Below are 14,568 nucleotides of genomic sequence, written 5' to 3'. Positions count from 1 at the left end.
CCATAGAGAAGCTGTGGTCCATCATAAAATGTGAGATCTACAGGGAGGGAAAAGAGTACACCTCTCGGAACAGTGTCTGGGAGGCTGTGGTGGCTGCTGCACGCAATGTTGGTCGAAAACAGATCAAGCAACTGACAGAATCTATGGATGGAAGGCTGCTGAGTGTCATCATAAAGAAAGGTGGCTATACTGATCACTAATTTTTTGGTTTTTGTTTTTGCATGTCAGAAATGTTTATTTCTAAATTGTGTACACTGATATTGGTTTACTTGGTGAAAATAAACAAGTGAGATAGGATTATATTTGGTTTTTATTAAGTTGCCTAATAATTCTGCACAGTAATAGTTACCTGTACAAACAGATATCCTCCTAAGATAGCCAAATCTAAAAAAAAAACACTCCAACTTCCAAAAATATTAAGCTTGGATATTTATGAGTCTTTAGGGTTGATTGAGAACATAGTTGTTGATCAATAATAAAAATAATCCTCTAAAATACAACTTGCCTAATAATTCTGCACACAGTGTATGTCGTCCTTTTCATACCCATAGTACTCGAGAGCACGCAGTAACTCATCTTGTAGGATAGCCGCATAGAGCTCAGCATTAAGACCATTATTGATCCTGGTCAAGTATCTAACTCCTTTGGCTGTGAAACAACTTCATATCATCAGGCTTCCTCCACCGAACTTGACAGTTCCTTCAATTTCTCAGTCCATTAGCCCATTTTTCCCTTGTTTCTTCCAGATCCATTTGCACACATCAAAGCTTAATCTATTGACTTTTGTGTCATCACTCCAAATCACCCGTTTCCAATATTTTACTGTCCACTTTTCAAACGTATTTGCAAACTCGAGCCGACACTACTAATCACAATGTTGAAGTCGATGCTTCTCCTTTTTTTGGGCCACCATTCCAGACTTGTGTAATGTGCGTAACACAATACTTGCATGGATATCTTTGATCTCACTATTATGAAGCATACGAACCACCTCCACTGCCGTGTTTGTCGCTCCAGAACTGATAGACCTTGTGATGAGCTGACTTGTTGTCTTTGATGTTTTGCTTGGACGTCCACCTCTTGGCTTTTGAATGGCTGGATGGGCTTCATTTTGTATTCTTCCAATAGTCGTGGCACTCACATGGTGGAGTTTGGCAATTCTCTTGGCCAAGAGACCGCTATTGATGAGCTGGATGATGCTGTTTCTCTTTTCTTAGAAAATTTTCTTCGTGCCTGCTCCTTGATTTTAATCAGTGACCTTTCGCTTGGGAATCAACTTGATAACACACTGTGCTAATATGGAATGTGAGAACAGGTTGTAATTTTTAGTATACAGGAAGAAAAGGATTTTTCAACAACCAGGAGCAAAACAATAACAATGCAGTGACATGACAAGAATCTGCATAACTAATCATATGCTAATTAGTTGCAAACCAAATTTATGTATGAGATAGCCAAGATGTCTATAAAATGATGAAAGTCTCAAGTTGGAAGCAGTAGTGGATGGTGAGATATGGAGCCTGAAATTCAAAAGTTCAAAATATTGTTACCCTTTTGCTCATCACTGTGTATAATTATGTCCTTTTATATTGCTACTTTAATTTGAACTTTATTTTCTTAATAGCTATGCTCTAAAACAAAGACAGCATGCTATGGTAACATTGCTTCCCTGCATGTGAATGTCTCACTACGATTTACAGAGTTTACTTGAAATAGTTAAAAACGTAATAGTAATAGGGATCACCAAATCCAATATCAACACTACCTGTCCACAAAAGTTTGGAATCTTAACTATTTCCTGAGTGCTTATAACACAATTTTAATACTATTTAATGGGTTATACCTCACCTAACCAAATTCTATCCAAGTAAGATCAGTGGTGGAGCTATAGGGATTTCAGAGGTAGCTGTTTCAACTTGGTTGATAGGCCTCAAAATACCAGCATCAGGGACAATAGCGGTCTTGAAGACTTGTGATGTATATTATATCATCCTACACATTACTACACCATTTTCCCAAAGTCCACCGCAGGGAAATCAGTGGCAAAAGGGACTCAACTCATCGATGCCGACATCTTAAAAGAGCCATGAGCCTGCAGCCTCACACTGCCTGGACGCCCCTCCTCCCAGCCCGGTTCCCGCAACCTAACCATACTCCTGCCACAGCCTCTGGTCTCCTGAAGCAGCGACTCTGCCCCCTGTGATCCCAATCCACTGTCGCTGACCTTCCCCTGTAAGCTACTGTTAAAACGGACTATAAGACGCACCACCATTTTCCATCATTCCACCATTTTCCTATTTTCCACCCCAAAATTTGAGGTGCGTGTTATGGTCAGATGCATCTTATAGTCCGCAAAATACAGTATTTAAAAAAAAATCCCAACAGTCCCTTTATATGTTAAGGGTCCAGAGCCTACATGTTCCCTACTGACTCTTTCTGTTTTCATGGAGACTATGTGTGGTTAATAAATATTGTAATCAATGTCTATGCCAATATTTGCTACTATGTAAACTAAGAATGATTTGTAATACAATATGTGGAAACACAAACATACTTGGTCATTCAGATCTATTCACTGTCTCCATGAAAACAGTTAGGCTTGACCCAGTGACGCGCACCTCCCTGATTGATGGGCTGTGGGCAGGGTTATACCGCAAGTCGTACCCCAGTATCCACCGCACACTTTCCCTCTTTACATTCATTGAGAAAGCATGCGGTGGATGTTGGGCTGTGATGTGCGGTGAAACCCCACCCAGAGCCCATCAATCAAGGGTTGAGCATTACTGGGTCATGCCTGGCTGTAGCCGAAACGTGACGTGACATCAGCGGATGTCAACCGAGGCTGCAGCCGGGTCATGTGATGCTTAGTTAACAATCATAGATAGCGCCGCTCACAAGCAAGAATGACAGTGCAAGGTTCTTACAAAAAAATCTTATTTCCACTGTTTACATTGATGGGGCATTCTGTACAGTAGTGGACAACCTCTTTAATGGTAGTGTAAAGTAAAAATAACATATTTACCTCCATATCCATTGTTATGTACTTGCGACCTTTATTTTTCCCAAGACATTTTGTTTTGCCTCCATCCAGTAATTGACACCAGAAGCCCTTTTCTGTACTGAATCTATGAGGAAAAAATGAGAGTATGCAAGAAGCACAAGACAGAAAATTGCGGTGGTGTGAAAGGTAAGTAGTGAGTTATTTTTTAACCCTATATTTATTACGCTTAAGGTTTAAAAAGACCCCAGAGCATAATATTCGACGCAAATTGAAATTCATTGGTAAATTTGAGCAATCTGCCGAATTTGAATTTCTGCAGATTTTCTCATCTTTAATGACTTAAAAAAATTATTTATAGATCTAGATGTAAATCCCAATATACATAAATTCCATGAATGCATAAGGTGGGCATAGCTCTTTAACTATTAAGGGCATACAGTTATCTATGACTCATTTTAGAAAGTGTAGGGAGCAAGTAAAAAATGCAAAGATTGCTCTATTCCCAGCAGGCATATGTATGATTAGGTAGAAGGCAGAACATAGCCCCTCCTCGCAAAGAATGACTACAAGGTGCTGATGCATCGGATTGGAAGCTGGGGGACTCATCAAAGCCCCAGAGCTGTCATCTATGTACAGTATTTCTATTGAAAACATTTTCCCAAAATGTAATGTTATCCTCTATTTATATCCACTGGAACCACCCTTTATCTGAGAAGGAGGTTCTGCAGAGCCCCATCTGAATGAAGAGGAGTTTGAGCATGTGCATCTCCACTCCATTCATTATCTCTGAAAATGACAGAGAAACATGGGTGTGGCACACAGTACAGAAATATTGCAGTGTATCTCTCATAGTACAAACAACAGGTTCAAATCCCGTAGAGGAACTAAAATAAACATGTAAAAACAGTTTTAAATGTAAAAAATTGTTTATTTTAAGCATTTATAAAACATGAATGCTGCAATCACCCCCTTTTCTCCCCTGTTAAATGAAAAAAAAAATGTAAAAAATAAAATAAGTATTCATATCTTTTTATCGCCATGACCATAACTGTCCAAACTATTAAAATATTATGTTACTGTGGCGCCCCTGAGGGTTTAGTCGCCACAGGGGTACTGCACCTCAGTCCGAGGTGTGGTATCTCCTCTTCCAGGTAAGGATGGAGCACTTCTCTGGACCCTACTTCACCATTCAACACTACACCACTCCTGTCCTGCAGGGGGCCTAAATGCACCAAGGTGCTGCCCCAGCCCGGGATATAGGAGATGTGGGAACCAAAGATAGGGGGGAACCATGTAGTGGGTGAGGGTGGAGGACACACTTTTAGGGTACACTTATTCATTCATATTTAATCTACAGCCATCTTAGGTTCAAGGTCTTTGATTGTGATCTTCATCGCTGATTGTGGCCTTCTGCTAGAACCTGCAGCCTATTGAAGATACATGGTCCTCGTTCTCTGGCCTTGAGACGAGGAGCGGGTCGGAGTTAACCACTGCCTCTACCCGGTCAAGGTCCCTACCTAAGAAGGCCTGTAGGGGAGCAGAGGAGACGAGCTCCACAGGCAAAAGGATCCCAGGGGGATACTGACGGAGTGGCACACACCACCTGTATTTCTTACTCTGGCCTTGTCAGAGGGGCTCCTGCTGCGAGAGGGGTGACCGGCCCCCGATATCTGACTTTGTTACTTCAAGTCTTAGTCGGAAAAGCCCGGAGGCTTAGTGGATCCCAGGAGGGATACGGACGGAGCGGCAGACGCCACCTGTACCTCTCTATCTGCATTTATCCAGTGGGACCCGGCCTTACACCTAGTTCTAACCACACATACAGTCAGGAGAAGACTTAGTGGGAGGACTCACCAAGGAGAGGAACACACACCAGAGTGGTCTCGACAGGTGCTCTTGATCTACCTGGAAAGTGCTGGATCCTCTCCCCGGTGTCCGCAGTATGCTGCGAGGAGCAGAGGGAAGCTTTGCGGCTAAAGTCCATCTTAATGTGAGTAAAAACCCTGGATGACTTCACACCCCGCTTCAGCCTGTTATTTCCTGCGCGGCACTGCACCCACCATTTCCTTGTCACACTGCCCTGAGGCCTGCTCCGCCTGCGGGGAGCCGTCCCATCTAAGCTGCCCCTTTAACACCGGCCTCAGTGGACTGAAGCAGCGCTGGTGTCTATCACCGGACACCGCAGTTGGCGTAGTCGGAAAATACCACTCAACCCTGAAAGCCCATTAAATCTTTTATGTGACCGCCCTGGGCACGGACCGGGTCCGGGCCACAACTTCAACCCCGAGACACCTACACTGACCCGGCTCCGAGTAACCCCACTTCTCAGGGAGGGCCTCACAACTTGGAGTAGTCGGCAGGACTGCGTGCCCGCAGCAACGGAAAAGAAAATCCCCATTGCCGCCGGGTACTGTGCGCCTTTACAATAAAAAGACTGTCGTTTTACATTTAGCGTAGCACCGCCCAAGAATAACGGATGCCATTATGTGCCAAAATGACAGCGACCAAAGTCCTCCCATCGTGGGCCTGGCTCCCCAATGGTGCCAAAAGTGCAGACCGCCCCCTCCAGCAGAGACAGTCCGTGCAGTGGTGTCCGTCAAAACGGATGGGACGTCCCTGGAAGTGCCTGTCAGCCAGCCACCATGGGGCCGCCCAAAAAGAAGGAGGAGACAAAGAACGCACCTTGCAGCTAAGATGGACGCAGCAGAAGAGAAGTCCTCTGAGGCCTCCGACGCTGTTCCACAAGCTGCCACCTTCCTTGGCATGAAGGGTATACGCCTGACCCCGGAGGAGGCCGAGTTCCTCTGATGAGAAACCCAGGACCTGACCCGGAGGGTCGAAGAGGCCCAGCAATTGGTCGCCACGGAGTGGAGAGAGGCGGTGTTGCAGAGGATCCGGGCCCGCCGCCAGAGCTCGTCATGTCGGTCCATGGAGGCCGCAGCCCAGGTGGAGGAAGCCCAGGAGGCCGTGCGCAACCCAGGAGCGGGTAAGGTGGATGCCCTTATCCCGGGCGCGGGACGCACTGTACCGCTCCTAAGCATCCTGCCGCCACCCCTGTCCCCGGGCGCCATCATATGGGAGCAGCTATCGGCTCTGGAGGCTGAGGCCTAATCCACCGCCGTCACCAGAGACCTGTTATGCCTCCCGGCTACTGGCCTAGTGAGGCCTGCGTTTTATGGGGAATCCACCTGCCCCAACCCGGACTGGTCCACATTAGTAGAGAGTACGCAGCAGCTTCCGCTCTTGCCGCTCCCTGCACCTCCAGTCACCTGCCCGCCGGCAGTCGAGTATGTCTGGGACAACCAGGGGGGCGACCTAATGGGCTTCCCATGGGAGACCCGGGCAGAAGCGCGGAGGAGGGAGGAGACGTGCCGTGAGCAACTCCACCAATTTGACAAGGAGAGATGCCAGAAGGAGGTAAGCTGCGAGCGCCTGGAGGTGCAAACCAAGGCCGCAAAGTCGGGGGCCCGCCAGGCAGAGGCCACCCATCAAAGCGCCCAGGAGGAAGGCCTAATTGTCCGATTCCACCAGGAGACCGGATGGGGCTTCATTCGCAGCCCCCAGTTCCACCGAGATGTCTTTATGATCCGGCGGGACGTCGAGCCGTGGCTGGAGCAAGGCCACCCTGACCGGAACCTCTACCCGGGCGACTTGGTGGCCTACACCCACCACCACGGGGAGCGTGGGTGGTACGCCCTGGACGTCCACAGGGTGTTCAAAGGGGATGCCCCCACTCACCTGTCCACAGAGGACCGGTCAGGGTCAGTTGGTAAAAATGAGCCTTTTCCCCGGTGTGGATACCACTTCTAAGCAACCCCGGGAGATGCATCTCCCTGTTGTGTGAACAGTTGAGTGAACTGTTTTTGGTTTTCTTTTTATACACCCGGTTTTAAGTTGGAAGAGACATTTGTTCCTGCGGACACTGGCAGTAGACAGACTCATCATTGTATATAGTTTTGCATCTATTTAGGTGCTCCCTATTGGTTTTATGCAAAACCACTTCTACTTCTACCTCAGACCTCAGAAGCAAAACCTGTCTGGAGTGGCTGTCCTGGAGGTCCAACTCGGGATCTCCATGCCCTGCAGCCACCCCAGGGTCTAAGTTGAGGGTTTGGGACAGGTCCCTCATGCTGCTGAACTGAAATTTTTCTATAATATTTTCTATTGGTCTGTCTACATGCATAATGTCTCTTTACTGTTTTTCTACATTTATACTATATTATATTTATATATATATATATCATGCAACGTTAAAGTGTCCTTACCTCCCATAAAGAGAAGATTGTTATTGTTACTGTTATACAAAAATTTGAAATGTCTGTACCACTTTTTACTCTTTTGCAGCCCGCGGACATGCTGTGTTTCACCCGGGGGGAATGTGGTGCCCCTGAGGGTTCAGTCGCCACATGGGTACTGCACCTCAGTCCGAGGTGTGGTATCTCCTCTTCCAGGTATGGATGGAGCACTTCTCAGGACCCAACTTCACCATTCAACATTACACCACTCCTGTCCTGCAGGGGGCCTAAATGCACCAGGGTGCTGCCCCAGCCCGGGATATAGGAGATGGGGGGAACCAAAGATAGGGGGGAACCATGTAGTGGGTGAGGGTGGAGGACACACTTTTAGGGTACACTTATTCATTCATATTTAATCTACAGCCATCTTAGGTTCAAGGTCTTTGATTGTGATCTTTATCGCTGATTGTGGCTTTCTGCTAAAACCTGCAGCCTATTGAAGATACACGGTCCTCGTTCTCTGGCCTTGAGATGAGAAGTGGGTCGGAGTTAACCACTGCCTCTACCCGGTCAAGGTCCCTACCTAAGAAGGCCTGTAGGGGAGCAGAGGAGACGAGCTCCACAGGCAAAAGGATCCCAGGGGGATACGGACGGAGTGGCACACGCCACCTGTATTTCTTACTCTGGCCCAGTCAGAGGGACTCCTGCTGCAAGAGGGGTGACCGGCCCCCGATATCTGACTTTATTACTTCAAGTCTTAGTCGGAAAAGCCCGGAGGCTTAGTGGATCCCAGGAGGGATACGAACGGAGCGGCAGACGCCACCTGTACCTCTCTACCTGCGTTTATCCAGTGGGACCCGGCCTTACACCTAGTTCTAACCACACATACAGTCAGGAGAAGACTTAGTGGGAGGACTCACCAAGGAGAGGAACACACACCAGAGGGGTCTCGACAGGTGCTCTTGATCTACCTGGAAAGTGCTGGATCCTCTCCCCGGTGGCCGCAGTACGCCGCGAGGAGCAGAGGGAAGCTTTGCGGCTAAAGTCCATCTTAATGTGAGTAAAAACCCTGGATGACTTCACACCCTGCTTAAGCCTGTTATTTCCTGTGTGGCACTGCACCCACCATTTCCTTATCACACTGCCCTGAGGCCTGCTCCGCCTGCGGGGAGCCGTCCCATCTAAGCTGCCCCTTTAACACCGGCCTCAGTGGACTGAAGCAACGCTGGTGTCTATCACCGGAAACCGTAGGTGGCGTAGTCGGAAATTACCACTCAACCCTGAAAGCCCATTAAATCTTTTATGTGACCGCCCTGGGCACGGTCCGGGTCCGGGCCACGACTTCAACCCCGAGACACCTACACTGACCCGGCTCCGAGTAACCTAACTTCTCAGGGAGGGACTCACATTACAGTTAAAATATCATATTATAGTCACTTGTAATAAGAAAGAACATATATTAATCCTCTATAATTGTAAATTCCCCTCTGAAAAACAGAAAAAAACTATCACGAACATGACAGAGTGTAGGGATAAAAAATACATGATTTTTATTAAATAGATATAATATAAAGATAACAACAATTCATTATATAACCAATATTACAGATTTATTAAAGTAACAGAAACAGAGAACACTCATGGCTAAAAGACTCCTAGCCCCCCGAATGTATTAGTAACCACTAGGCACAGTATCAGATTGAAGTATCATAGCTAGCAGCAAGGAAGTGAAATCTAGACAAGAAGTCTCTATTAAGTATATACAGTTGTGCTCAAAAGTTTACATACCCCGGCAGAATTTTTCCTTTCTTGGCCTTGTTTCAGAGATAATGAATGATAACAAATAAACTTTTTCTCCACTCATGGTTATTGGTTGGGTGAAGCCATTTATTGTCAAATTACTGAGAAAAAACTTTACTGAGAGAATAAAGAACCTCATCCACAACTACCACAAAAGACTTTAAGCTGTCATTGATATTAGAGGCGGCAATACACGGTATTAAGAACTGAGGTATGTGAACTTTTGATTAGGGTCATTTGGATGTTTTTGGTTTTCATTAAGATTTAAAAAGAGAAAACACAGTAGTTTGACAATAAATGGCTTCACCCAACCAATAACCATGAGTGGAATAAAAGTTTTTTTGTTATCATTCATATTCTCTGAAACAAGGCCAAGAAAGGAAAAATTCTTCTGGGGTATGTAAACTTTTGAGCACAGCTGTATAGGATATCAAATCGGCATCTCTAGAGACTTCAGCCTAGATTAAAAATATGTCTTGATCCTGTATGGAGAGTTATACTAACTGTCCCACTGAATGGAGCTCCGCCTGCATGATGATAAGGCAACATGGCGGAAGCGCGCCACCACACATGGGCAATGATGAACATGGCAGCCACTATATAATGTATACCTTGGAGACCTAGTCCTTACACCTCCTGATGAAGTCACACTGCGAGGCGGTGAAAAGTGTGTTGAGGAATTTATCTTTGCTTTATACCCTGAACCCCTGATTGCTGGCCCTGCAAAGATGAGTACAAGTATACAATCTATTTCTGTCTCCTTGATCATATGTCATTATCCTTACTGCATAATACAGTGGGACAGTTAGTATAACTCTTAATACAGGACCTGGACATATTTTCAATCTCGGCTGAAGTCTCTAGAGAAGAAGATTTGATATACTACTGTATATATACTTAATAGAGACTTTTTGTCTAGATTTCTCTTCATTGCTGCTAGCTATGATACTTCAATCTGATACCGTGCCTAGTGATTACTAATACATTCTGGGGTGCTAGGAGTCTTTTAGCCATGAGTGTTCTCCATTTCTGTTACTTTATTAATATAACTGTAATACTTGTAATAACAAAACCAATAAAACAAGAAAGGAATGTCATGATTCCACCACTCACAGTGTCCAAAGGACGCTGTGAGTGACAGCTCAGCTGCCCTATATGACCAGGATGTGCTGCTGAGCTGTCAGAATTGTGAAAGACAGCTCAGCTGCCGAGGGCTCTGGGGTTTCCTCCAGGTGTTGCCCGTTCTGGGTGATTACTTGGCTATTTAGCTGGCTGGTAATGATTAGTACATTGCCAATTGTAGCTTAGCTCAAGTGGAGTGTGTTTGCTCTGTGTTCTCAATTCATATATTCTGATCTTTTGTGCTTGATCTTGGATTTGTCTTTGACCATCCGTTTTCCTAGCATCTGTGTCTCGAACTGCTATCTTCTTGGAATTCTGACCCCAGACTGTGACCTGAATACAATTTTGTCTCACCCCTCTATATATAACGTATCCTCCTGGCTTTTGACCTTGGACTAGTGATGAGCGAGCACTAAAATGCTCGGGTAATCGTTGCTCGGGTCGAGCAAATTGAAATGCTCGAGTGCTCGATCCGAGCAACGAGCCCAATGTAAGTCTATACGAAACTCGAGCATTTTTCTGGCGTCCCCCCTGGTGGTCTGCAGAGGGCCTAAAAATTGCCTAAATCGATGGGAACAGTGCTCAATTGACATGGGAACAGCATGGGGAAGACCCCTGGAAGCATCTCTGACTCCCAGGTCACTACTGTCAATAATGTTGTCAGAGTATTACGCCACTTTTACAGACTCACAATAAAACATACAAAGCCAAAATAGATTTTCCTGGGAAATATGTTAAGAAACATCCTTTCAAGGGTAATGACTTGTGTATAAGGCAAAATAAATATCTAAAAACAAAAATGCTCCTCCACATCTTTGGCTATGTTCACAAGTAGAATTTTTGATGCGTTTTTGCACTTTTGCATTGCTTTCAATGGTGAAAAATACATTCACCGGTAAATGTCATTTTAATATTTTACTACTTTATCTGACCATGTGGTGTGCGAGACATGATCAGACACATTGTGCTTCATTTATGAAGGAGGGACTCTGAAAGTCACAAAGCCTATTTTTATAAGTCCATCAGGCAGCCCTTACTATTCCTAAAGGGCCAGAAGTCGGTCCTCACTATTGTTAGTAGAGGGACATCAGCCGGCTATGCTTTGTTGTTCCCATTATTAAAGAGTGGGTCTCCTATACTGTTATTGAGTATGCAGTGACTGCAAGGGCTGCCAAAAATTTTAACGCACCTCGATACCCCTTTGAAGAGACATAGAGGAGGGCCTGAGTAAAAAAAATGTTCGCATTATAAAGGAGTGGGTCTCCTATAGTGATAATGCACATGCAGTGACTGCAAGGGCTGAAAAAAATTGGGAAAACCCCAATAACAATTTAAAGTCACATAGAGGTGGGCCACAGTAACGACATGTTCCCATTAGAAAGGAGACGGTTTCCATTATTAGAAAATGGGTCTCCCATACTGTTTTCCTATGTTGTGAATGCAATGGCTGCCAAAAATTTGGAGGCACTCCAATAGCCCTTGCAAGAGACGTAGAGGAGGGCCTCCTGAAAAAAATGTTCCCGTTATAAGGAAGTGGATCTCACATACTGTTTGTCTATGCAGTGAATGCAACGGCTGCCAAAAATTTGGAGGCACTCCAATGCCCCTTGCAAGAGACGTAAATATGGTGATATGGTAGATATGGTGGTGGAGGATGAGGAGAAGAGGAGGACAAGAGCAAATAGACAAAATCATATACCCATGTCCGGGTGTGAAGACAGAGGTACATGGGAATAGGGTTAGACATCACAAAAAAAAGGCAATGTATTTAAGTTGATGTTACGCTGCTATCATTCGGTGGTGTTGAGAAGTCTGGCCCAATCCAGCCCTTGCTCATTTTTGAGATTTTTTTCAGCCTCTCAGAATTTTCAGTTGACAGGCGGATGCACCTATCGGTTTTCATTCCACCAGCGGCACTAAAAATCCGCTCTGACAAAACCCTAGTGGCAGGGCCGGCCAGGACCTCCAAGACATAGAGAGTCAGTTCATGCCACATGTCCAGCTTGGATACTCAATAATTATAAGGCACAGTGGAATCATGGAGGATGTTGGTATGGTCGGCAAGGTACTCCTTCAGCATCTTCTGAAACTTTTCCCTCCTTGTGAGAATACCCTGTGCCTCAGCACCTGTGCGATGGAAGGGTCTGAGAAAACTGGCCAAGAACTTTGAGAGTGTTGCCCTGCCTCTGCTGGATTGGATTTGTGTCTCTCTCGCCTGTACTACTTGTTTGTTCAACGAACATTGACCTCTGCCGCCAGCGTTTTCAGATGGGAAATTTTTTAATAATTCCGCAACAAGGGCTTACTGGTACTGCCCCATTTTATTAGGCCTGTCTGGTGCAGGAATAAGAGACCGAAAGTTCTCCTTGTAGCATGGGTCTAGAAATGTCACTGAACATTAATGACTGTCACCCAAAATTTGGGGAACGCAAGGGTCACGGGAAAGACAGCGTAACATAAACTCAGCCATATGTGCCAGACTGCTAACAGGCAAAACTTCCATGTCCTCACCAAGTGGACAACTAACCATGCTCTCCTCCTCATCCTCCTCCTCCTCCCTGTCCTCAGGCCATCCACACTGAACAGACAGTATGACAGTTGTGCAGGTACTACCGTCTATAGCGCAGGAAACTAGCTCCTGTTCTTCCTCCTCCTCCTCTTCCTTATTATCACCCAATCCACGTTGGGATGAGATGAGGCTGGGCTGTGTGGAATCACCCTGTATGGTTCCTTGCTCCATCTCATCATGCGCCGCCTGCAATGCATCCTCTTTAATTGTGAGCAGAGAGCGTTCCTGAAGACAGAGAAGTGGGATGGTGACGCTAATTATAGCGCCATCGCTCCTCACCATCTTGGCGGAGTCCTCAAAGTTTTGGAGGATGGTTAAGATATCTGACATCCATGTCCACTCCTGACGTCTTATATGGGGAGTCTGACCTGAGTACCGATGGCCTTGTTGATGCTGGTAGTAAACAACTTCCCTCTTCCGCTCACAAATATTTCACATCTGCAATGTAGAGTTCCAACGCGTGGGGACATCGCACCACATTCGGTGAGCTGGAAGCTGCAAATGAACGCTGCGCTGGGACAAGGATGTGGACATGCTTGCTGATGGTACTAGTTGAGAGAGTGCAACGACAGGTGCAGGGCGGGTGGCATCTTCGCATGCGCCATGGAAAGGGGATATGCATGCACGAACAATAGCATAAGAAGCAGTGGTGTCACCCCCAGACACTGTTTCTGGACCCTGGGGTTTGGCCCACTTTGTCGGGTGTTTTGTTGCCATGTGCCTGATCATGCTGGTGGTGGTCAGGCTGCTAGTTTTGCTACCACTGCTGATGCTGGTCTGGCAGGTGGTGCAAATGGCCTTTTTGGGGTTATCTGCAGAGTCTCGGGAAGACCTAACAATTGTATTGGCAACTTCCATCGTGATGGCGTTACGGAGAACGCTTTCCTGTCTGCTGTGGTGCTACGCCTCCCTCCCCCTGTATGCTGCTGTCCTCGCTCTGCATATCCCTCTGCCAGGTTGGGTCAGTTACTATATCATCCACCACCTTGTCTTACACGTCCACATCCTGGTCCTCCTCTTGACTTTCTGCCAATTGTATCTCACCATCATCCACCTCTTGTGACTATAATTACACTCCCCCCACCATTGCCTCCATGTGACCATGGCTGCTCATATATTTGGACATTGCTACATGTGTTCTCCTCTTGACTCGCTTGAAGCTGGCCGGGCGAGAGGCCCAAATCTACAAATGGAAAAGTGAACAGCTCTTCTGAGTGTCCAAGTGTGGGATCAGTTGTCTCCGGGCACTCGGCATGGTGGGAGGAAGGAGGATCAGGGTGAGGAATATGCGGTCCAGACTCACGGCTACTGAGACTTGACCATGTGGAAGACAGGGTGGTGGTGGGGGTGGCAATGTGACTGGAAGCATTATCTGCTATCCAACCAACAAACTTTTGACACTGCTCTATGTTCAATAGTGGTGTGCTGCGGTCCCTTAGTAATTGGGACAGGAAGGTCGAGCGACAAGATATTTTTGTTGTGGCACAATTTCAGCTTGCCCACAGCCTCGGCCTCGACCTCTGCATGCACCATCACGTCCACTTCCCCGTCCCTTGCCACGCACCTTGCCCATTTTAAATGGAGGACAATATTTTCCATGTTCACTACAAATTGTTGGATTTGAACCGCAGTTATATGTGATACGTCTGACAGAGAACCATGGTTTTAAAAAGCGGACCGGTAGTTTACTAATACTTTTTTTCACAGCGAACTCATGTGAATAGCTTCACAAACACACTGCAACAAAATGGAAATGGAAGTCAGAAATGGCTGATTTTGGAATGCAGTTATATGTGATACGTCTGACAGAGAACCACGGTTTTAAATAGCGGGCATGTAGT

The 14,568-nt window shown here is 46.1% G+C and overlaps 1 protein-coding gene across 4 annotated transcripts in view; it reads right to left on the bottom strand.

The window, feature by feature from the left end:
- The window catches only part of LOC141154249 (bifunctional heparan sulfate N-deacetylase/N-sulfotransferase 4-like), a 920,299-nt gene that overhangs the window by 33,004 nt on the left and 872,727 nt on the right, over positions 1–14,568 (bottom strand). For all 4 annotated transcript variants that reach the window (XR_012247418.1, XR_012247419.1, XM_073639869.1 and 1 more), the window contains one exon: positions 3,023–3,125. Coding sequence is in view for 2 of the 4 variants with exons in the window: in XM_073639869.1 (XP_073495970.1) it covers positions 3,023–3,125 (103 nt within the window). In the remaining 2 variants the exon portion in view is untranslated. The remainder of the gene's footprint in view (positions 1–3,022; positions 3,126–14,568) is intronic.

Source organism: Phyllobates terribilis, unplaced genomic scaffold (assembly GCF_046119375.1).
Source record: "Phyllobates terribilis strain yellow unplaced genomic scaffold, ASM4611937v1 Scaffold_1__5_contigs__length_1240528914, whole genome shotgun sequence".
NCBI classification, from domain to species: domain Eukaryota; kingdom Metazoa; phylum Chordata; class Amphibia; order Anura; family Dendrobatidae; genus Phyllobates; species Phyllobates terribilis.
Note: the sequence above shows the minus strand (reverse complement) of the source record. Positions and strands in the feature narration are given on the sequence as shown.